At 44.2% G+C, this 24,956-nt stretch overlaps 2 protein-coding genes across 5 annotated transcripts; both read right to left on the reverse strand.

Moving 5' to 3' along the window:
* Positions 1-530: 530 nt before the first annotated feature.
* On the reverse strand, positions 531-18,235 carry ano2b (anoctamin 2b). Of its 4 annotated transcripts, none has more exons than XM_049761006.2 (24): positions 15,931-18,235; positions 14,720-14,886; positions 13,903-13,935; positions 12,019-12,393; positions 9,914-10,012; positions 9,696-9,838; positions 9,493-9,547; positions 9,374-9,425; positions 8,624-8,679; positions 8,446-8,558; positions 8,242-8,376; positions 8,016-8,176; positions 7,860-7,942; positions 7,709-7,801; positions 5,743-5,817; positions 5,471-5,672; positions 5,240-5,409; positions 5,071-5,171; positions 4,860-4,999; positions 4,623-4,775; positions 4,287-4,339; positions 3,600-3,778; positions 3,086-3,191; positions 531-2,495 (listed from the first exon to the last, which is right to left on the reverse strand). In XM_049761006.2, exons 1-24 carry the CDS (start codon positions 15,965-15,967, stop codon positions 2,268-2,270), a joined length of 3,009 nt encoding a protein of 1,002 aa, XP_049616963.1. In that variant the 5' UTR covers positions 15,968-18,235; the 3' UTR covers positions 531-2,267. The 4 variants fall into 4 exon arrangements, with proteins under 4 accessions (XP_049616963.1, XP_049616961.1, XP_049616962.1 ...); XM_049761004.2 differs by having other exon boundaries at positions 531-2,515; XM_049761005.2 differs by lacking the exon at positions 13,903-13,935 and having other exon boundaries at positions 531-2,515.
* A 149-nt stretch (positions 18,236-18,384) lies between these two features.
* On the reverse strand, positions 18,385-24,618 carry pik3cg (phosphatidylinositol-4,5-bisphosphate 3-kinase, catalytic subunit gamma). The gene is made up of 24 exons (XM_049761003.2): positions 24,494-24,618; positions 23,776-23,995; positions 23,541-23,712; positions 23,222-23,484; positions 23,059-23,145; positions 22,885-22,985; positions 22,646-22,815; positions 22,372-22,559; positions 22,194-22,301; positions 22,041-22,119; positions 21,558-21,972; positions 21,396-21,494; positions 21,199-21,334; positions 20,793-20,858; positions 20,566-20,709; positions 20,426-20,507; positions 20,263-20,366; positions 20,052-20,198; positions 19,882-19,972; positions 19,691-19,821; positions 19,388-19,499; positions 19,166-19,323; positions 19,020-19,101; positions 18,385-18,928 (listed from the first exon to the last, which is right to left on the reverse strand). The coding sequence occupies exons 2-24, from the start codon at positions 23,986-23,988 to the stop codon at positions 18,729-18,731; spliced, it is 3,348 nt and encodes a 1,115-aa protein (XP_049616960.1). The 5' UTR covers positions 23,989-23,995; positions 24,494-24,618; the 3' UTR covers positions 18,385-18,728.
* Between the last annotated feature and the right edge of the window lie 338 nt (positions 24,619-24,956).

A 24,956-nucleotide genomic window follows, 5' to 3' on the forward strand; every position in this document is an offset into this window, starting at 1 on the left:
CGCCTTACTGTTATACTAAAAGGGAGCTGAAACGAATGATAGTAAAAGTATAAGCAATGGGGCAAAAATATGAATAGTAATTATTCAACTACAAATGCAGCAACATACTTATAGATAAATAATTATTAGTATTCGTGTTAATTACATGGTCGTATTTTCCTTACTTGTGTTAATAATACGTTCGGGGTTTACAAAATGGCGACCGTTCACCCGAACAGGATTTCTTACACAATACAAACACAAGCGGTGGAATTTCTCTCAAAAAACTGTTTTGTTCACTTGTCCAAAATGTCATTTTACAAATAATAAAAGTAATAATCAGTTTTTTTTATATACCTGCTGATAAATGTAAGGGAATCAACGTTGACAGCATCACATGAAGACGTTTCCGCACGCAGGTGTAACTAATCAGACCTGTCAATCAATAAAACAGGAAATGATGTCATTGGTGCGTTCAGGACAATTAGGAGATCTTGTAACTCAGTATGACAGCCAGAACTTGGTAGCTTATTCATAGAAATTTCAAAACACACGATATGCCAGATTTTATTCGATATTTACAAACTCTTAATGCATTATTAAGTGGATGATCCGAGATGTAAAAACTTTTCTGTCAAGTTTACACAGGTAAAAGGCTACCTGCACGTATAAACAGGCAAACGTGGAATGGAAAAAAATGGTAAAAGTATGTTAAATAGAATAAAAAAGCAAATCACAATCATCTTAATGCTTGTGACTCATTGTAACCTCGTGAGGATCACAAAGGTATTACATGAGTCGTCATTGTGCCTTTAAAAATATGACAAATAAAATACAATCAATAAAAGAACAAAAAAAGGGAAAAACAATTCATTACCTTTTTTTTTAGGAACTTTTTTTAGCCCCTATATAAAATTTACCAACAAACAAAAACAAAACGTACTTAAAAAATGTATGAAAACGGTTGCCACGGGTACATATGTTTACATCCTTTCATTTTTATTCTCTCCATTTTAACCGTCCTCCATTTAATACTTTTTTTCTGGACTTCACATTACAGAAAGGCAGAAGAGATATAGAAAAAAAGAACATAATAAGACAGTGTTGAAATTATTTTTGTAAGACATCCAACAATTATGTATTTCATGTATGTAGTCTTAAGAATGTACCACGGTCACAATTTTCTTGTTTTAAGTCAATCTAAAATACATAAATAATTTAACAGTCTGCTGCTGGATAGTAAGTGAGCACACAGATGTTGTCATGGCAAAAACAAAGAGCATGTACAAGGCCTCTGAAAACACAAATGACATTTTGCAGCATGTTATGACAGCAGCTATGACTTAACACTGTAATCAGCAAAAGTAAATGCTTTGTTACTTCAAAATCGGAAAACAGTAAGTTTCTCTGTGCGTGGATTCAAATGAGTCTGACTGTGCTCAGTTTCAGTGCTGCAACAAATAAGATTTTCTAAAACAGGAAGTACATTACATCATATATCACTTTGAGCAAATTGGCATGTGTCAAAACATGGAGGGCTGCGAATGTACCCGAGGAATAATTACTGGCAATGGAAAAACAAGAATCGAGAAAAAACGTTCAATGTAAACAGAGAATGGAAACGATTTGCATTTTCAGGAAAACGAGGTTTCGCTAACAATACATACAGTAAGTCTATCGAATCTGATGTTCTGTCTGCTACGAGTTGAAAATAAATATCTACAAAGAGCATCATTAAGCACGTGAAGCAGAAATATTCCAAAACGATTTCCATCCATTCATTTATCGAGGGAAAAAAAAAAAAAAACAGGACTACATTCCAGTAGGAGTCCGTTTGCTGTCCCTGAAGGTACAATCGACACTTTGGGGCTATTTGAAGCATTTGAGCTTCCCAACCCTGGAGCCTGAAAAGTACAATTATATTTTAATTTATATAACCACTGTTCAATTCGGAATCAATCTATTTGTGTAATCTACAATCTCTTTTAGAATGCTATTCAGCCAATAACGATATTATTGCTTGTCTACGCAATGAAGCGGGAAGCTCCATTTTGAAGTAAAAAAAAAAAAAAATGATCAGGTGAAAGGTCAGCAGGAAGGACAAAACCACATTTGAAGTGATTTTTCACACCAGGACATCAAAATGGCATTTACAGGAAGGCATCACCCAAACATGATGTCACACAGCTGTGTGTCTGGAATTTTCGTTTCTGGGTGACGGGGGGACCTTCCTGGTGTATAAGCCGAAACTGGCCGCCCTGCACCTCGCCCTGGGCCCTCCCTCGTCGTCATCTGGGGCCTGAGTCGGACACTGGGGCAGCGTGTTGTAGCGCCCCGGGAGGGGGAGGACATGGCCGGCCGGAGGGACGGGAGCGTCCTTGGCGAAGAGGCTCTGGATGAGCTGAAATTTGTCCTTCTCCTCTCGTAGGAAGAGGTCCACCAGCAGCTTCTTCTCCCGCTTCAGCTGCTCCACGATGGTTTTGGGAATGTCCGGGATCACCCAGGCTACCACCAGGCTGAGGAACATCACCAGGTTCTACAGGAGGCCACCAAAAAAATAATCTATGCAGCAGACTTGGAAACAAAGTTAAATAAAACTGAACAAATATACTGTTTTAAAAATAACATTTCAAGCGCTGGAAAATGAGTTTGAAGATTTAATTCGGTAATTCTTTTACAGACCACTAGGGGGAGCCCTCACATTACATTTGATATTTCCTCCGCATGAGTTATGCACAAATAGGGAAGGTTCTCATTATCAAATCAACTTAACTCACTAAGACATCTTGAATGTTTCCCATCACGGGTATTTTGTGCTCAAAATAAATTGCGAGTGACTCACACGCATGTGCTGGACTTAATTAAGTACACCTTAACACTGTAATGAGATCCAGCTTAAGAAAAATTTTCCATTGACGGTGTGAACTTGAAAATATCTTATTTATATCGTCTCAGGCAGTATTGACAATTTTCTTGAGTGATCACTCCCAATGAGAAGTTATTAGTCCAGCATAGCAGCTTGATTTCATTTTCGCGTCGGCATTTTTTCCCCCTTTGTTTGTTTTCCCCCAAAACAATCCAGACATTTCCATGCGTGGGCTCCTACCTGAAAAAGTATGACGAAGGCTAACCTCGCCGCCAGGACGCACCAGTACTGTTTGGAGAAGTGATACGCATCTGGAGACCAAGGGGGTTCCCTGTAGTCTTTATACCTGAGGGGAGAGGGAGGGGGAGGGGGGGGCAATTTAAAAATATGCATTTCTGTTTCTTCCTAACTTCCAAGGACAACTGAGTTGAATTATCTCATCTACAAAATGACCGATTTCCTTTCAGCTATCCGGACAAAGAAACAAAGTGTCTAAGGCGTGGAGCCTTGAGGCGTCACTGGCAACACTCGGACCCTTATCGGGGGTCTTAATGGGCAATTTCACGGCGCCGTGCATCATGCTTGAGACATGCCCTGGCACAAAGACCGGCATTCTTTCCCCGTCATGATTTGTTATGTAATAAGGGTCAACTGTCAGAATCCGTGTGGCCTTTGGCTCTGGAGCGATTATGAGATAGTGGCATCGTTTGTGGGCGCCATCTTGTCATCAGTTCACAGGAGTCTTTGTTTTTACCTGCAGACGGAGACATCGGCGTGGTCGGAATTGTGCGGCGCCGTGCCGGGTTTGAAGTTGGACACGTTGAAGTAGGAGAGCGTGTGGTCGATGAAGCCGTGCATGGTCCCCGATTGACTGTACATGTATTGGTAGACGAGGCGAGGGATGAAGTCCGACGTGAAGGATATCACAAAGGCCTCCAGAGAGTGAAAAGATCACAAAATTATGGACAATTGGTTCCAGAATGATTTTTTTTTTCCAGAATTTTAGAGAAACATTATTCTAAATGTGGGACAAAGAAACAATTGTTTTTCCGCTTTCACTTATTAACGACCGGTCCGATGGGATTTTCTTCTGGTTGGAAGATATTTAAAAAGAAGATAATCGATTTCACTGAGGCCATTTCCCCCTCGTCACTCGTGACAGGGGAATTCATATCTCGATCGATCAGGTGGCAGCTCGCTCGCTCAAGGCTTGAGTGGGATTATGAGTTCTAAATGCAAGTCACTTCCAGGCATGACCAGAACCCGCCGGTTGTTTGCATTGACACTCCAGAAATCTCCTTTTACAATCATAAAGAGCTTGTCTAATGTCAGCTGACATATTAAAGAAGAAATAAGGGAAATGATGTTGCCACGGTAACAAGAGGGAAGCGAACCAGCAAATTTAAGAAAATGCATTGTTAAATAAGTTACCTTTACTTACATTTATTATGACTGAGAATTTTCCCATGCCACTTAGTATGTTGTACCAAATACCTAAAAAAAAGAAAATAAAATCAGTTAAAGGAAAAAAAAATCAATGGAGGTTGCTTTAATTAAAGTGAACTGTAGATTTCATTTAATGTAGCGCAGATATTCTTAATGCGATACCACAAGTGGTATGTGGGCTCCCTCTAGTGGTAGATGAAGAAAATACCTGGCTAAGACTAAATCATTTCAACATTTTGGAGTGTCACGTGAGATTATTTGAATAAATATTAATTTGTGAGGATTTGTAAAGTTGCAAGATCACTGGTCATTTAAAACAAATCGATTTTACCGATGTCTTTGGCGCGGGCAGCGACCGGCCGGCGGAGCTCAGTCACAAACTTCTTGGCGTCCAGTCGGATCTCGATGACGTTGTTCAGCAGGGCGAAAAGGGGAGCAAGAGGGAAGGAGGCCACGAACAGCGAGACAAAGCCAAACTGGATAACTGTGGGAGAAGATTGAAATAAAGTTTTTGGTTAGCTTGACTTACCAAACACAGCTCGTGGTGTGCCTTCAAAATTTGACTCACTCATTTCCATGTATTCAGGTGTGAGGCCCTCAAAGGGAGCGAGGGCGTAGTCCAGGTTCCACTGCTGAGGAGGTTTCTCATCTTCTTCCTTCTTCTCGACTCCTTTATCCTTCAGCGTACGTACTAGCTTCTTCAACTTCCTGCCGGGATGGAAAGTAGAAAATGTACATGACCTGTAACCGATTCAAAGTAAGCGTTTCGATGTACGTACGGGATGCCGATCTCAAAGATGTTATTTTGGATGAGCTGCTTCCCGAGCATGATGATGCTGAGCTGAATGCACAACTCGATCAGGCAACCCCCTGGTGCACACTGAAGGAAACACACTTTTAGGTGTGAGCTCTCCATCGGATTGATTGACGTCAAAGATCCACGCTCACCTCTTCCATTCGATAATCATTAAAGACATACACGTAACTTCCCGGTCGACCGGCAAACCGTCCCTTGAAGAACGCCACGTAAAAAATGGGCGCGTAAGCGTTCATGAACTTCAGCAAAAAGGCTTTAAGGATGAGACGCTCCTCAAAGTTGGTTTCCGTTTTGGGGATTTCTGCAAAACAGTAAATTAGAGTTCAGGATATCTCCAGCTTCATTTTCACCAGGAGCCTTACCAAGCTCTGTCAACCACACCGCCACAGCACCATAGATCTCATCCAGGATGAGAATAACCACCAAGTTGATGATGACCGCCGTGGCCGTCACCGTCACGCGTACATTGGACTTTGTCTCCGGGTCGGGGCTCATGGCCATCAGCGCCGACACTGTGATGCGGTAGATGATGACCCCGAAAACGGCCGAAAAGGTCAAACCGAACTAAGGGCAGGGATAGAAAGGTCATCAGGTATGCATGAAGTTCACACATGGACAAAAGAATCGGACTCACCATGAAAAGAATGGAGGAAACATTGATGCAATATCCAGGAAGGCGATCTTTCCAGGTTAACTTCTCGATAGCAACCTAACGGGAATGATAAAGGGGTCACATTTACTACTTTGGGAGCGTTTGAAGACATTCTCTGGCTCCCTCTAGCGGACATATTGAATTAATGCATTTTTTTGCATAAATCGGGTAATAAAAAGGCCAATTGACACGACTCATCATTAATTTTAAAGCTGTAATTTTTGGATCCATTTTAAAAAATCATCTGACTGCACATTTCATTCGTCCCGTGGAATGAAAGTGTGAGGAGAGAGATGCGTGTCACCATAGTGACGGTCACTAATCTTACCTCTGGCTTCCTGCCCAGCATGCATCACTCCCACTTATCCACCCTCCCGCTGTTTCTCACCATCCCTCGATTTTTTATTTATTTTTTAAATCTGTCTTTTGTCCTTTCCTGTTTTTTTTAACCATTCAATCAGACCCTCCACTGAGAAGCCAGATGGTGATCAATGTATAGAATTTATTTGATGTTAGTGATAATGCACCAAATTTGTGTTGGATCAAATTAAACATAATTAGATTTAATTAGATTCTCACTCCTGCTTCCTTATAATAGTCGATTTACGTCATCCTGATGTGTAAAAACGTGTAAATTGAGCGGAACGCTGATGAAGGAAACGACAGAAACTTTTGGCACGGTGTCTGAATGTTGACAAACGGAACATAAAGGGCAAAAATAATTTCCCCGGGTAGTACCGGCCAGTTGGAACGACATCCGAAAGATCTCGGATGAATACTGACACAACTGGGTCATGTTATATAAAGCGGCCGCTCTATTTGCTTTTATTAGTGCACAGACCTTGAAGACACTGTCGGGTTCGGCATTGAGCCAGTCAGGCGAGTCAACAGGAGGGACAGCTGTTCACGCTCATATGCAAAATTAGCTTATAAAGCTCTAAACTAGAGAAAAAAAGTGCTAAATCAATCAAATAAAATGACTTCAATTAATATCAAATTAAGAAAATCGCGTATTGAAAAAATAAACTTCAATCGTGGAACACGGGTAGTAAAAATGTGCATAAATCAAAATAAACTACCATTAATCTAAATATTTAATTTGTCAATCTGTTCCTCCCCAATGATAGTCCAAAAAAATCAAAAATGACTCCAGGCTGTGTTGCCACAAGTGGGATTCTGGCTCCCTCTTGTGGTGCAGGAAAGAATAACTGCCTAAGCGCAGTTCAGTTGTATTTAATTTATTTATACTAGGGTAAAATTTTGTATTATTTTCACATTTTGATAATATAATTACTATTATTATTATGACAGAAAATGGATGGATGTATTATTATTATTATTATTATATGATTATTAATATTATCCAATACCTGCGAGCGCAGTAGCCAGAAGATGGAACAGGAAGAGAAGAACAGATAGGCCACCGTGTGCAGGAAAGGAAATGAAAGGAAGTGGGAGGAGGGGCAGGGAGGTGTGGGGGGGTCTTTTTTGGGGGGGGGGGGGGGGGTTACCGGTGGTCCTGCAGATAGGGCAGACAGCAGTTTTCTCCTCCATCTGTCCTTCCCTGTCACTGTCCCATCTTCCTGCTTCACAGGCTGCAGGACAGAGGGCTACGTCTCACACAAACACACACACACACACACACACACACACAAACGCACACACACAAAGACAGACTCACTGATGGCGGGAACACATGGGACATTTTTGGCTCGGGTCGTTTCAGTTTCCAGGACAAGGTGTTGAGCGGCGCATTACCATAGAAATGTATTCACGTGGATGTGACAGAAGGACGTAACCCGTATGTGGGCCAACGGGGAAATGGAGTGACCCAATTCCGAAACAATCTAGATCATTCTCTGATATTATTAAGATAAGCGCAAAGCAGTTAAAAGAATTTGCTTGTGGTGTACCTAATGAACTGTCCCGGTTGAATTCATCCCACTACCTGATTCTTTTTCTTCTTCTTCTTCTTCTTGTTTTTCTGCTTGCGTTGCCTCTTCTGGAGGAGGATGGTTTCGTATTTTGGTCTCGGGTGTTCCTGGAGGGGAAGGAAGATTTAGCAGGTCATCTGGACGGCGCGTTTGTTGCGTCGCTACCTCGTCATCCTCGATGCCGGTCAGATCCCAACTGAAGCTTAAACTGATCTGGCGACGCTTCCAGTGTTCCAGGAACAACACGGCTATGTCGGGGGAATTATGCAAATTAATTTGTATATTTTTTGGGGGGGTGGTGTAATTTGATGAGATGCTCACCCCACAGAGACATGAAGATGGCGAAGAAGACGGTGGCAGGGTTGTCGAACAGGTGCGAGGCTCTGGCCGTGCCGCAGGCCGTGCTCAGCTGCCAGAAATCGCAGGCTCCGTCGCACAGGGGACACATGGTGAAATTGAAACGCTCGTCACACATCTCCAAGCTGGGGGGGAGAAACCAGAAGAGTAAGCAAATACGTAAATGACCGATTCGCGGCGATGTACTCACCTGGGTATGTTTGTGTCCACCGTCGCTACCCCGTAGCCAAAAACGATAATTCCCACGATGGAGGCTGGCACGAGGAGCTGAGTGTAGACGCCGAGCCAGGCGAAATAGAGGCCGATCTTCTCTCCAAAGTACTTCCTGTAAATATTAAAAAACAGATTGGTGATGTAAATCCTCGAAGAAAAAAAAATGATGTCATCTGCTTACCTGACCAAATCAATTGGCTGGTATTTGTAGAAAGCCGAATATCGGGCCCACTCTTCGTGGAGAATCTGCCGGTCGTTCCTCTCCTCGGGATGTCCCGTGGCGTTGTAATCTCCCTGAGAAATGAAACGAAAATCAGCACACGGGTCGGGTCGGGTGGTGAAGTAGAGCCAAAACTTACATCGTGAAGAGGGAAGGCAGAGTCGTAGACGCCCTTCGCTATCAATGTCGTGATACCTGTGGGAGAGTAATGTCCATCCAGGTCAAAGGTGAAAAAGGTAAGCAGAGCTGCCGTGTGTTTTGTCGTATACACAACCGGGGTTATTTAGTGTCAGGCCTATTTAGTCCATCCCAGGGGGGGTAAGAAATGACCTGACCTGCGGACAGCGGCACACAGGGGGACAAACCGACAGGTCCTCTTTCATCAAAGTGACAAGTCAACGATAAAGTGGCTCGGGGAGGACTGCGCCGTGATGAGCTGGGCTATTAATGAACCTAAGACGCACTCTTGAGGCTTTGCGTGACCCACTTGTCGGGGTGGACGGGAAGCAACAAGTGGGGAAGGGGGGGCGGGTGATTTCTGTGTGTTTAGGCGGCAAAATGTATCAAGCAAGATCTGAGGGCAAAGAGGAAATTAGGTTAAGGCGATGCAATTTTTTTGGGGGGTCTCCAATTTGCGCAATATCCTCCGGCGACACCTTCTGCTACGATGGGAAAGCCAAAGCACACAACTGCTACTTGAGTACCGTATTTCCCGGACTAAAATTTTCTCAAAGGCCAACAGTGCGCCTTATAGTCCGGTGCGCCTTATACAAGGACAACATTTTAAAATGGGCCATTCATTGAAGGTGCGCCTTATAGTCCGGTGCGCCTGATAGTCCGGAAAATATTTGGCATTATTGCCATAGAAAAACAAAATATGGTTCCTTACCAATGGTTTGACAGCTTCGTACGCAAACAGTCCTCCTCAAGATTTCGTATACCTAAACACAACACGCACTGGATTAACATTGAATCCTCACTAGGAACTTGATGCGGGGTAACACTTACGATGCGCCCCCTGGTGGCGTTGTCAAAGAAGGAGTCTTTCGATGTGATGTTGTACCTGACAACCACCACGCATGAATCGTTTCTATCTATGCCAACGACATATACTGCAGGACAATTCGATATGCTTCCACTAGATGGCAGCAATTAAAATTATCCAATCATATAAGACTATAGTAAAAGTGTGTGTGTGGTTTTGGTCTCACAGGTGGAGCTTATCCCGGGAGAAGCAGTGGGTGAGGAACTTGGTGGGTCCGCGGTCCTGAGGGGGCACTTTGGGCTGGAAAAGCTGTTTCAGCTTCCTCCACGCGCTACTGCTTAACGCACTTTCCTCATTAATGTCGTAACGCTGATGGACACATTGGACCATGTGTTACAGAACCACCAAGTCGAGAATTGAATGTATGTATGGAAGTCAACATACCGTCTTGGTTGGGACTTTAATTTTGAGAAACTCCGCCTCCCTGCACAGCACCGGCCAGGGTGCGTGGAGGCGGGTGAAGCTCAGACCATGAGCCTTCACCTAAAAACAAATCATAGTCAAGTAGTATTAAATAGTGACATGCATCGGTTAAATTCATTCTCTCAAATCATCAGTTCCCATTGAAATGAATGAGAAGGTTATTAATCCGTTCCCGGCTACTTTGTCTGATATGCATCTTGGCCACCAGATGGCAGAATAATACACAGATGCAGACTTAAATAAAGAGGACTTTCACAAATAAGTGTCTCAATGAGCTGCAGTTAAAAAAAAAAAATCATAACATAGATGCTATTTGTTAGCTTATCTATGTTATTGTGCTTTAGCATTTTATGTTGGGTTAAGAATCAACTTTAATTGGGCAGGCGACAACAATTGCTCATTAAATCTTCCAAATGGCCGCTTGTGGACACTCAAGATGCTGTTCCGTTTTAAATTTTGACATAACAGTCCATTATCCGACCTATTTTAAATGTCATCCCGGCCGAGAATTAGCATTTTCAACACTCCTTGCACGGTGCAGCCTGTTCCTGGCACATAATTTGGCCCTTTTGTCCAACATCATCACGTCCTGAAAAACACTGCATGCTAAATAACGTCCCGCTCTGCCGATGATGACTCACCCGTCCCTCGGCGGAATAATGGAGCATTTGCAAGCTCGCAAATAAGTAATGCGTTCGGGATGGAGTACGTGACTGATTTGTGAATATCAAAGTGAGCCACATTGTTTGCCGCTCCGATGCAGGTAACGTTACACTTCTCGGCCCTTGATAGAAACGATAGAAACCCGATTCCCTTTCTCGACTTGGACGCCCCCGAGATCTTTCAGCCCACCCTCGTCTTTATGACTGTACCTGGCGGGGCGACGCTTTCAGCGGCTTGATTGACAGGCCGCCTCATTCAACTGCCACTCTCGTTGCTCTTGTGTTTCATTATCTCCTCTCTTATCAACGACTTCCTCCCCGCTACCACGCTCATTACACCCGTCACACCAAAAAAAAAGCGATGAACCCAAAATGGCCAACTTAATTTCATCATCAAAGTATCTAATTTAATACGAAAAGATCATCACCTTCTCCTGCCCTCTTTCTCTCCTCCCTCGCTTTGTGTCAAAAAGCAGCAGATATAAATACTTTTGAGTCTGGAGAAGGTTAATTAGTAGAGGGATTTCCAATTAGCTCTTTATCTCAGTAGGGGGTGGGGGAACTAGGACGAGGGGGGGGGGGCAATATAGGAGAGGGTGATCATTTGGGCGCCAGCATGTCGCTGAGAGCGAGGCGGGAGTCAAGGAAACGTCGACTGTGAAAATGACTGAGGCGCAGTAGGTGTGAGGAGCTCAAGAAAATAAAAAAAGCGAGATGTTGAATATTTGCGAAAAGAATGCCACTTCAGGAAAATCGACCTGTTTGTTAGCCTTTAGCCTCCATGCTAATACCTTGATATAACAGCTATTTGTGAAACATTGGCAACAAAAGTGAGCACCAAAAATTGGATCCAGGCTTATCGTGACTGGCGCCCTACTTTCGTGGGCCTACACTGCGGGGGTGTTTCCCGATGCAGGCTCCTCCCACCATCTGGAATGTTTGGATTCTCTCGCTGATAGTAGCTGCAGTCATCATTTACAGCGCTTCGCCTTGCACGTCATACTACTACTCTACTATTACTATGCACATTGTTCTCTCATGCCTCCCCCTCATCCCTCCGCGCTCTCTTTGGCAATCGGACCAGTTGAGGCAGATGGTTTTCCCGGCTCGATTTTTTTTTTCACCATTTTTTGGGGGCTTTCATCACTGTTAGCAAACCGCTACAATTCTTATAATAATAATAATGACATTAGGATTATTCACAAGCCTCTAAATGTCGAATGATTCATGTTTGTGAGCACCGGTGTTGCCATGGTTACCAAGAAAATTGTTACAAGTTATTTTAATAGTTACTTTCAGCTGTTAAAGTGAATGAGTTAGCATAAATGTTTCATTGGAAGCCCATTTTTTTATTATTATTAATAAAACACTTTTATTTCTATTTATTACTTTGATCAGACTCACCTCTTTGTCTCTTTCGATCTCCAAGCCGGCCTCCAGCAGGTTGGCCTCGAACTCTTGTCTGATCAGATGGATCTCGTGGTCGGCGGGCTCGGCCGCTTCGTTAGCTTCTCCGCTGTCCAGCTCCATGAACACCTCGCCGATGCTCACGGCCTCCCCACCCACCACGCCGCCCCCGCCTTTGCCGTCCGAGCCCTGTGGGAAGTTGCCGTTGGAGACGATGGAGAGTCGGTCGTGGGAAACCGAGGTGCTGGCGGGGGAGCGGACGGAGGCGTGTCTTCGCTGGTGGAACACCAGGACGTAGTCGACTTTCCGTCGGCCGTCCGAGAAGCGGAGGCCCTCGCCGTTGTCTTGGGGGCTTGACGAAGAACTGACAACCTGCAGAAGACAAACCAAAAGACAACATGTCAAACTTCTACAAAAAAAAACCAAAATATTCCAATCATTAGTTTGCAAGAATTAACTTAGACAATAAATAGACGGGACGAAATCGTGTTACTTGAAACAAATTCCGAGCGTGGTTGTTTTGTATCAATTACAGCAGCCGATTTTGCCCCCCCCCCCAATGAAAAGCAAAGCTTACGTAACCCTTTTGAATGAACTTGAGCACGGACGGCTACGTCGGCACACACGAGCGCACAAAGTGGCTATTGGCAGGTTCTCAAAAACATTGAAGTGAGAATTTTTTTTCGCGGCAGAGTGGGCAGTCGCGTGGCCTTTGCCACTTGGATTCTTTATTTAGACGGATTGTTTGGAAGGAGACGGAACATCGAGGACACAAGAGGGAAGGCTCGATAGGCCGCCGAGCATGCTGGGAGATTTTAGTGCTGATTTCAGTTTAGCTTCAAAAATGGATATTTTGCATTTCGGTTGTGAAAATTTAGCCATTGAATAGCTTTGTGAGAAATAAAGGAAAGCACATATTTGCTGGATTTTGTCGGCAGGTGGTCAGAAGAGTAAAACAAACAACTGTGGCCAACGGGGACACATTGACAGGCGGAGTGAGGACCAGAAAGACAATAAAAAGAGAGCAACACCACAGCACAAAGACTCCCCTGCACAATACAGCCGCTCTAAAGTATGAGTGAGGTATGCACATTCTCTTTTTTTTCCCCAAACGTCAGTTAGGTGTCCAAAAGAATGGGGGGGGAGCCTTTTTTTTTTTTTTGTTTAGTACACAGACCCGCGGTGTTTCCCTTGGATACCATCCAAACGGGGTCACGTGCCGTGTTGGGTCCCCTGGTGGATTAGCGGCAACGTTTGGAAAAGCGTTACAAATATTTTCTGCCTACGTGGGTGGAAGGAACGCCTCCACATATTATGCGAGGTGTATTCGAAAGCACAAAAGGAAGAAAACAAGAAGAAAAGAAGATTAGCATAAAAAAATACTCATTGTGGGGGTGGAGGAATGACTTCCCTGACTCAGTGAATTGTCACTCTTCGCAGAGGATAAAGAATATAAACCTGCGAGTGTTATATTGTCTATCTATATTGAGGTTTGTGTTCAAATTTCCATTCTATACCACCCCAGAGATGCTATGTGTTAGCATTTCTAAGGAGTTTCCCATTATGTGTTAGCGTCAAGCTAGCAGCATTTAGGAAAAAGTGCTTTGGTTGTTTAAATTTAATTGGAGATTAAATTAAAGCCCGATCAATATTGAGGTTAAAGCCGATATTTGAACGAATAAAATGATGATTGATGAATTGGCTAATTTATTAATAAATTAATAAGTTAACGTCTGGGAGAATGTTTTGCTTTAGCTTTCCTTCATATCCTAATAATAGATTACCAATAATTGATCGTAAAAAGCAGGTTACTAGCACACACATAACACGAGCTCATCACTAAAAGCGTAGGAGCAGATCTAAAACTAAAACTGTACTCACTGGGATCTTGTCATCAGTCTGCATGCTGTGACGCTTCAAACACAATCAGACAAGTTGAGGGAGACGATGAGTAAAAGTTGGCAAAAAGGCAGCCGAATTCATCCCCGCCGCCTCCTCCTCCATCCCTCCAAAAACGAAACTACAGGTCACGCCGCGTAGTCCGCCGTGCCGATGCAACAGGTTTCATGGTGCCAAATCCTACAGGAGCTTCGGCTCAGATCTAAAGGGAAGCGCGTAGCGGGAGCATGATCCACACACGAGAGCAGGCATCCATCTAGCGAGTGTGTGATGAGTGTCTGAGTGTGTGTGTGTGTGAGCGGGCTGCGTGCGCAGCGCCGGCGCGTTTGGCACTGTGTGCTTTGTTTAAAAAAAACGGGAGGGGGGGGGGGGGGAGAAAAAGGCAATCTGTAAAGTGAGTGCACTTAGCAGCCACTTCATTAGGAACACCTGCCCAAAAGCCAACTCAAGAGCTGCGGTAACTATAAATGATGTGCTTTGGCGCTAGTGCATTGCAGCATACTGAGTTCCGATTTTCGGGATCGAATCGGGACACACGCAGAGACGAACAACCATCTGCACTCACACCTACGGGTAATTTGGAGTGCTCAATGTTTTTGGGATGTGGGAGGGAATCGGAGAAAACCCACACAGGCGGGGAGAACGTGCAAACTCGACACAGGGAAGGCCGGAATCGAACGTGCAGCTCTTGTATTGATTAAAAAAAAAAAAAAAATCTGGAATGTAACTATGTTGAGATTAGAGGAGGAGTTTCGCTTATTTAAAAAGTGCTTTGACGCCCTCCAGTCATCATAGTCACCTTAAGTAGGCTTTGAGCTTCTTCATTCTCAGGTTCTGCTTCCAGGATGCTGTAGGGTTCCTGGCCCGCATCCCTGGTCAGGTGGTACAAGGTGTCGCTATGGATGGACGAGGATTCGCTGAGAGCCGTGGCCACCGAGGTGAAGCCTCGTCCGTTCCCTCGTGACTCTGCAACGAAAAAAAAAAATGAAGTTATTGTATTTTAAGCACTGATGTGCACAATGTACAGTTTACTCTGAAAATAATTCCCACTAGGGACAAAAGTGAAAGTGGAGCATCTTGGATGATTCAGCTGTATCGATTCAAATGTACATTATCATCTCACGAATTGTCCTGGCCAACATTCTTCTCATCCTGGAAAAAGCAAATAAGCGTATTTATGGGCTACAAAATAAATTCATCATTCAGCTCACGTTAGCATCTTGTTCCAAAAGCTTGAATGAGATTCCGAGTCTAGTCATGAAAGCTCTTTTGGTAGATATAAAAAGTCTACACACCCCTCTTCAAATACCAGGTTTTAGTGAAATAATGAGCCAAAGATAACAAGAGGGGAAGTAAACAACTTGGATGACAGGGTTGCGATAGTGTGCACACCCTGCTGTATAAATGTATTTGTAGGCTCTCGAGTATTTCTATTTATGATACGACTCTGTGGCTCAGCCAAAAGCGCTTCTAGAAAAGAGTTGCTCTCTTTTAAGTCCATCTAATAGCCTTTCTTTTAATAATAAGGTTACGTACGACGAGTGGTTATTTAGGGAGACAGCCATCTGTAGCCATAGTAACAAACCCGGGCATCTTACTGTGCTCTCATTTCAGTACCTTGGACAGCTCACTCTTTAGCATCGCTTGAGTCGTCTATTCTGCACTTCAATGTACGGGAAATGCGAATTAGAAGGTCAAGATGACTTTTTTACAGTCTTGTACGGCTCATTTGGCATGTGGTAGTCAGCCTGGGGGTTATGCTGGAGAAGGAGGTCTCGCAACTGGAGGGTCGCCAGTTTGAAATACCCGAGGACGGGTTTAGAGAATATCCCTCGTGCATTTGTTTATGACACGAGATATGTGTCAAGAGGGATATTTAGCATCACATGATCTAACGCTTATGCTTTTACGCAATCAGATTTGACGATTACATAGTTGGAGATGCATTAATCTTCCCCCCCCCCTATCTGCATATAGCGGTAGCATGGTGGTTGCTAATGTGACACTCACCTGTCCAGGTAGAGGAGGGCGATCGGCGGGAAGTCATCTTCCATCCACTCGGTAAATCAGTCGGGCATGTTGTGGTCAGCAGGTGAGAGGAAACCCAGCAAACTCAGCAGTGCAATCCTTAGATCAGTAGAAGATTAGCTCGGCCGGGATTAGACTCCAACTGGCCTAGTGGGACGGACGGGGGCGTGGGACAACCACCAGGCTGATTGGGTATTTGGAATTACAACCATGCAGAGACAAGATTATTGGGACCTCTCGTGAGCATTAATTACTTGGCCTTCTGTTGATGTGCAAAAACACAGAGGGATTAGTCCAAAGGTGCAAATTAAACATGATGCATGAAATAAATCAAAACATACTGTCAATCACAAAAGATGTTGCAAATTCATCCATAGAAAAAAATAAGGGGATCCAACATTGAACCTTGAGGGACTCCAATTCCAGAATATTCATTGATTTACTTGTGAGTGAAGGCACATTGTTACTATATTGATTATATATTTATTTCCCCATTTTATCTCAGCCTAGTTATTTGAGCATCCAATCGCATGCTCCGAAACATTCTGTCAGTAAGGGTATCTGATGTGGTACCATAACACACCTCCATGTTCAATATCCAGTTACAACTGGTTCCGATGTGTTCAGGGCATTACATTTTAATTATTAACAGCTATAAGTAGTAATTGACACCTGTGAAAAGGTCAAGCTTGGACATCTCCAAGGATTCCCGAAGACAATATTGTTCATTAATACAAATAAATGGAATGTATTGCCTAAGATGTGTTTTATTTATAGTGCGATCAAATCATAGTTGCAAATTAAAAAAAAAAGTATTTTGGCAAACTCTGATGAGAAGCGAGTGGGTGTGTTTTAATTAGATTTGACTGACAGTTCCCACGGCAACGTACAGCAGGAAAGCACCCCCTGCTTGTCTAAAAATATTCCACAAAAACAATGCGTACGCCAGAAGCTGATTGAGAAAATAGAATTCTGAGGCCTGTCAAAAAAGGCGACCGACTAAAAAATATAAAAAATAATTCAGCCTTTCTTTCATATGGTAAATTATAGTTGCAGTTCATAACGACAACGCTAGATGGCAGTAAATCGTAGCTCCAGAGACACGCTTGAATTTCGCGCTGCAATAATCCGTCAAAAATACTACGTTACGACAATTATATACATCCGCCATGTAAATTTCATGCACGCAATCCGCAAATTCAAAGAAACGTACATCTCATTGAACATAAATAGAAGTGCATCACACCCACGGGTCATCACCATAAGCATTGAAGTCAACAATATCATATGTTCATCCATCCATGCTCTGAACCGCTTAGTCCCCACGGGGGTCGCGGGCGTGCTGGAGCCTATCCCAGCCGTCATCGGGCAGTAGGCGGGGGACACCCTGAACCGGTTGCCAGCCAACCGCAGGGCACACAGAGACAAACAACCATTCGCACTCGCACTCACACCTAGGGACAATTTGGAGTGATCAATCGGCCTACCAAGCATGTTTTTGGGATGTGGGAGGAAACCGGAGTGCCCGGAGAAAACCCACGCGGGCTCGGGGAGAACATGCAAACTCCGCACAGGGAGGGCCGGAGGTGGAATCGAACCCGCACCCTCCTAACTGTGTGGCGGAAGTGCTACCCAGTGCGCCACCGAGCCGCCTATCATATGTTCATTTACATGCTAATTTACATGTATTTGTTTAACAAACCACAAGTAGGAATATGCACGATAGTTTGAAATTAATTTGTGGTGCAAAGTCATTCGAAACTGACATTGTCGCATTGGCGCGTACGCTCACACAAATTCCCTTGCTGTGTGATCTGGTTCACGATTTCCTGGAAAGGAACCAGATAGATTAGAAGACATCACACTACTTTGCTCCCTGAAACACATTCAGACCATTTCAGAAGATACACTATACACAGATGTGCTGTTCCTAATATTATGACCATGATATTTGATTTGTGCCATTACCATGAGGCTTGAAATCACAAATGAAGAACAAAATGTTTTTTTTTTTTTGCATTTCCATTCACAGTTGTCTGCGTTCAGCGAATCGCTTCAGCCTCCACACAAGTCACGAAGGCGTGCTAAAAAGCTTTAAGGAGCCATAAAGAGCTGAGGGGCGAGAAGGTTTTTTTTTTTTCCTGTACTGACAAATCCATTTGCAGTTCAAAGCCAGAGTGAGAAGAAAACAAGAAGAAAGGGCGTCAGGCTTGTCCACCTGCACCCACTCATCGCCTGAAACAATAATGTCAATGATTAAGATGGAAAGAGATGGGTGAAATGATGACGGGGAGGAAGAGGAGATGAGAGGGATGCAAGTAGGATGCTTGACAGGCCAGTCTTATGTCACAGTGCGCCCTCTTGTGGTCAGATTCCATACCAATAAAGCAATATGAAAACACAGACATGAAAAGATCAAAACAAAGGAGAAATAAGTAAAATTGAAAAGGGTTTTAATTAACAATTTATTTTACTATTTTGATGCAGGTGAGGCTCTGCCTCCCCGACTGCATTTCCCTGAGAGAGCCCATGTAAGTAAATATATTTTTCAAACATATTTCAAAGCATTTTTGAACCAAACAAACAATCTAATACTGTACTAGAACAAGTGCTGTGTTGTAAACACCACTAGAGGGCAGTAACGCCTAAGAATGGAGTTCAATAGGTAGTTGTTGAATGAAAAAGGCTTCATGTAAAAAGCTGAAAAACCCAATAAAATTTAAATCACAAAAAACAATGTCAATGTGTTTTTTAGAATCATCTTGCCTAATTTTTCCTCCTCATGTGGAGCGTTTCTCCACCCCCTGCTTGATCCCCAGCACCAGGTGAACAAACCAGTTTATCTGCACCATCCAGCCTTTCTCCCGGCAAATCTCAATCTGGTCCAGAAGGTGGCGCTGCGCCTCGTCCTCGCTCCGGCCGACTGTGAGTGCTTCGCGGATGTACTCGATGTCCTCCTTGCTGGTCAGCTGGGGCATGCCTATTAGGAAATTACATTTCAACTCATTTTAGCATACTATACTGCCCTCTAGTGGCCAACACAGCACAATGAAGCTTATTGAATTATGCACCTGTCATCAGCATCATGGAGAAGAGGATGATGAGCAGGTTGGTGTGGTGGCGAAGAGCCAGGTAAGCTTTCACGCATACATCCTGATCCCCAAATGAAAGGAGCATGAAATAAGTGCACAAATGTGAGAACTTGAGGCTGAAGCACCTGGAATTTCTGGAAGTGGGGGCTGCTTTTCTTTCCCGACGTTCCCATGACATACAGGAAGTCCGGCGTGAGGACAAAGGGAACCCACTCCTTACTGATTCCCATGAAGCTCTTGTAGTTCCCCAAGATGTGACCAAAGTCGATATGGAAGAGATTCCCTGCCCCAAAAAAATGATTCTCATGGATATGTTTGGTTTGAAAGCCAACGTTGAACGTGGTTACCAGATTCAGTGATCATGATGTTGTCATTGTGGCGGTCGCCTATGCCCAGGACGTAGGTGGCCACACAGTAACCGCCACAGGAATACAAAAACCTCTCCACGGCCTGTTGAAACTAGAAAAAAAGAACTTTGCGTAAGATTGTAATTCATAAAACACGGCGAAGTCTAAAAGTAGCTTGTGTGACAGGAAACCACCGAAGCTCACGGCCGCTTCCTGTCTGTCGTTTTTGCGACTTCCTTTTAACAGTGAGAGGCAAACATGAACCAAATTTGGCCTTATAAAAAAAAAATAAAAAAATCATACTTTGTCTTCGCCCACACATTTATCCCGCAGCCACTGATTCAGGATTTCATCTTTGAAAGCTCCGGTGCTTCCGACGACGCTCTGCTGGATGTTAGCGATGGTGGTGGCGTCCTTCACGATTTCGATCATACCTGAGAGACGATTTGGGGGATGAAACATGGAATGAAATCAATCATGGAATTATGACGGACCTATCCTGTTCCCGGTAGAGATACAGCCGTAAGGCAGCAGGCACAGGTCCAGAGACTCGGTCTCCCAGATGGACTGCATGATCAGCAGAATCTGGCGGGGAACAAAAAACTTAGCACACACAAAAAATTGACAAAAAAAAAAAGGGGGGGGGGGGAGGACTGTCCGCCACCTGCAGGATGAGCATATCCTGCCTGAGGTCATCCCCGTGCTTGAAGATGATACCAATGGGGTCCTTGGACAAGGTCGTGGGGTCAGCCCTTTCAAACTGTAGCCACAACGGCTTCTTCTTGGACGCCATCACTTTGCACTGCTCGATCTGAACCCAAAAAAAAACGAGTCAGGAATCCCATGTGGGTTTCGACAGCGCGCGTCTCCGTTACCAGCAGGCGTCCGGCTCTGAGTCCGGGATCATAAGGGACCCTGAAACCTTGCGGAAGACCGGATGACTGCAGTGTCCCCAGCTTCTGACGCATCTGACCCACCACTGCAAAAACACACTCTTGCTAACTTTCCAACACTCTCAGCATCATTTTGAAAACCAACCTTGTGTGGTGACGTCATATTTGTCCGGGGACATGGTCTTGATCTCTCGGGTGACTTTCTGCAAAGCCTCGGTCACCTCCACCTAGAATAAAGATGCGATTAATTAATCAGTGGTGTGTTTGTGAAGAATATTTGCGTACTTGTTTGCCGAAATCCTGCAGCATGGCCTCGCCGCATCCTCGCAAGTAGGCCTCCAGGAGGACCGCAAACCTCTGCTGGTAATGTTTGGATTGGGCAATTTCGCTGCGGAGGAACCAGAAGAGGAAATGGCCGATACGCTTGCTCTGAAAGGCAAAAATAGACACGGTGCCATTGTTTTTTTTTTTTACCTGTAGATGATATATGATGTATTTTTCATCCTGCTTACCCGAAGAGCTCTTTTGAGTAGAAATCTGACAAGGGCGCTGTCATGATATGGCTCAAACTTGACCGCCTGGACACAAACACACTGCTTATGGAAGACCACAACTGCCAAAATCCCCAAAATAAATAAAAGTGAAAATAAAAATGAATAGAAAAAAATATTTGAAAAATTTAATTAAAAGAAATATATGAAGATTTGAAATAAATAAATTATAATGCAAAATAAAAGTAAAAATAAAAAAACTTTAAATATTAAGATTAACAAATGGCAAAAGACATTTGGAAATAAAAAAAATATATAATCGAATAACAATTTATACATATTTTATTTTTTAAATCATATTTTTCAGTCTTATTTTCATTTATTATCTCTAAAAGAAAATTAAGGAAGCACTTGGCAGTAAACAAACCTGAACAAGCTGCAGAAGGTATCGCAGCACGTCATCATCCTCCAGCGTCTCCAACTTCCTCACGGCCATGGAGCGAACTTGAGCGTCAGAGTAATGGCAGTCCAGCAGCTGCATGGCCAAGCCGACGTCCAAAACGCTGACGTGGATCAAAAGTGATCGTGAGAAACAAAGTGAGAAACATTAACGGCGCTTCTTACCTGCTGTCCCATGCGGTGCAGCGCTCCAACAGGCGGTGCATCGCCAGGACGTCTTCTTGTTTCCCCCACCTGACTGACGACAGCAGCTTTGGATAGGCCCTACAGGGTTGAAAGAGGGGTGTGAAGACTTTTGCAATCCACTACTGTTTGCTATCCAAGTACCTGGGGTCACGTATACAATCGTGTCGGAAATGCCAGAGCAGCTCTTTGTCTTCAGGACTCAACGGATGCAGGGGGTCGGTCGCCACGATGGCGGCAAACTGTTTCTTCAGGTGGTTGGGCATCTCCCTTTGACCTCGCTCGTGTCCGTCGGCGCCGTCCCGACTGGGCTCGCGGCTTTTGGGAAGCACCACGGGGTAGCAGTACGTATCCAGTAAGATGGCGACGGCCATGGAGGAAACCTTATCCGGGTTGGTGGCTGACGTCAGCTTGTCGGCGTTGATGCTGCTGCTGCTGCTCTCCTCGCTCTTCTCGGGCATTTTCCACATGTGCAGGACGAACTCGCCCTGGCGTAGCAGCGAGCGGTGGTCGATCAGCAGGAGGTTGACGTAGTACAAGAGCCGGCTCTTGGTCTTGCCTTGATGGACGGCAGCGGGTGAGGATCGCTTCGGGAGGGTTCGGCGGCGGGATTTCACACGGGCTTACCGTCGTGACTTCCGGATGTGTTCTCCTGGTAGGAAGAACTTTTGGAGGATGGAGGCTGGGGTTGTTTACTGCACACCACCTGGGATGACAATATGATGGAAGTGAAAATATGGAATACAGGCGGACCATATTAAAATGATTAAAATAGATTACCTGGAGGTTGAGACGAGAACCTTTGGGCAGGTCCTTGATTTTAATGTTAAACTCTAACCAGCAGTTCCATAACACTTCTTCATTGAAGGCTTTGGGAGTCGTCCGCTCCTTAAGTACAAAAACGAGGCTTAAAATTCGTCATGTTTATAAATTGAATAAAAAAAAAATGTTTTTCCACCTGGGCAAGAAGTTGCTGACTGTGAAAGATACTGGCTTCAATGTAGACCACAAAGTCGGGAATTTTGGGAAGAGTCGGAATGTCGATTCCCAGAATCTTCACCCGGAATTTCCTGTTACAATCCCACATGGAGACGGTGAACACTCGCTCGTGGTCCTTCTCGTCGATGGTCAGCTGCTCGTGCGTGCCTGAGGAAAACACCCAAAATGACAAAAATTGACCCTCACTAAAAAAAATAAAAAAATAATTTAAAAAAATCGAGGACTGTGAAGACCTGCGACACCAGTGCAATCGTCCACTTGGGCCCAGTCCTCTTCACGAACCAGATCCTGTTCAGGGTCTGGCAGGGTCTCCAAAGCCAAGTGGATCTCCTCAGCATTCTTCAGACACTGACGGATCCAGTTGAAGTTGAGCAGCGGGTTCTCGCCATACAAATACTCCTCCCTGCTCAAAAGCAAACCGGACTAACTCATCCGATCCAAAGTCGATTGGCGACTCGATTTTTTAACAAACCTGCCGCACACCCGTAGCACAAAATCCGTCTCGCAGGAGCTGTCGGGGATGCCCAGCAAGCCTCTTTTATTTGCCATTTTGGAGAAGAAGCTGGACAAAACCTAAACGGGACCGACAAGGATGTGAGTCATGGAAAAGCAAATCGAGACGATGAAGCGGAACGCTTTGCGACACCTGCGCTGGGGTGTCCTCGATGGACACCTTGATGGTGTGACTGGCTGAGTGGATGTGGATCACCACCAGGATGTGGCCGTTGGTGACCTGAGAGGATGAAAAGAGCCGCCCAAGAACAGAAATAAATTTTTTGTGGCTCTCAGAGTCCAAAAATTCAACAGACCTTTCCCAAAAGGTGCTCCGGCAAGACCTTGTGTGTCACCCACGGGTCCATGGAGTAAAGCTTAGCGTCGCGTCCAGACAACTCGATGCGTCTCGGCGTCAGCAACTTCCTGCGGGTAAACTCCAGCTCGTCATCGTGTACGTTGCTGACGTCGGTGACGTCGTAGCCGATCAGGTAGTTGAGGAAGCGCTGGTACTGGAGGTTCTCGTCCGAGGGCTGCGGACGAGGGACCATCTTGATCCGGCCGACGTCTTTCTTCAAAGCTTTGGAGAAAAAAAAATAAAACCTATGTGGTTTCATCATTAGGAATGAAACAAACCTCTCCAGTAGCGAACGCAGTCCAGCGTCTGGAAAACTTGATGTTTGTCGTAGATCTCGCACGTGTTGCCTTTCTTCTGGTAGAGCAGTATGCAGCGGTCTGGAGAAAACCTTTGGTAGAATTCCGGACACAGGTTGGAGGTCACTGCATTGAGCCAAACCTGAGCCTTCACCTGGGAGGAGAGAATTTTAAAATCACCTTAAGTTGAGTGGATGATTAAATAACAATGAGCAACCTGTTCCACTGTCCAGTTTCCAGCAACTTCTAGTTGCAGCGAGTCAGGGGCGTCGCCACCCTGTGTGGGTGTCGGGAGGATGAACTCCACGGCGACGTGATCCATGGAGGCGCAGGAGGACGACGTGATGGCTTTCCTTCGTCTCCGCCGACTGCTGTCCTCTCGTAACACTACTCGCTCTTCCTGACTCGACTGAATGGGCTGCTCCTCCATCGCCTAGCTTGAGGAGCGATAAAATGGGACAAATTCATTTTTAGTGGAATCATTTTTCACATTTTCTACAACCCAGACTTAAATCCATTTGGAAAAGCTGGTGGACAAAAGATCTGCAAAGGAAGTGCATTGCTCTAACAATTTGAAACTTTTGGAGCATTTATGCAATGAAGCAAAATATAAATAAGCACCAAAGTGTCTTAAAGCAACAGGAAACAAAAATTTAAAAGCTTCTATAGCCATTTTATATTATTTAAATAAACAGGATGTAATGACTGGGAGGTTGTTTTTTCTCCAAAAACAGGAAGCTTGTGTGAATGCAATACTACACAAAATGACACGTTTGTTTTACCTTACACATAGTTTTGACAAATTTGTCAAACTAATATATCACGAAATAACTCATTGACAAAATATTGAGAGAAGACGGCACGATTTAAGGGGAAGCGGCAAGCAAGAAAGCTATAACGGTACAAGTGGCAGAAAGTTTCGAAGGAAAACTCACCAAGAAATGCAAAGGGAGCAAATAACCCAAGATTCGGCATTAAAATGAGGCGAATAGTGAACATTACTGAACAAAAAAAAAAAAAAAAAAATGTAAAAGTAAAAGATTCAACAACGTTGCCTCGCTGCCGGTGTAAAGTGGTGATTTGCTAAATTTGCCTGACAAGTTAGCAACATCCTGTGACTCCTTCAAAATAAAAGGCGAGTCGGAAACACAATAATTCTGCTGATTAGTGTTTATCTTTGCTGCCATCCCGCGGTTAAATTAAGTAGCTTCAGTGTTTTTTTTCTTTTCAAGTTTATATATCAAACTAAATTTAACAAATACAGGCTAGACCTTCTTGTATAATTAGATTGGTTTATTAAAACTCAACCCTATTTATTAATTTCCTACCTAACAATTTTATTGATTGGTTCCAATAACAAAAATGAAAGTTAGAATTACTGCAATCAAATCGATAAAT

Source organism: Syngnathus scovelli, chromosome 22, assembly GCF_024217435.2.
Source record: "Syngnathus scovelli strain Florida chromosome 22, RoL_Ssco_1.2, whole genome shotgun sequence".
Lineage (NCBI taxonomy): Eukaryota > Metazoa > Chordata > Actinopteri > Syngnathiformes > Syngnathidae > Syngnathus > Syngnathus scovelli.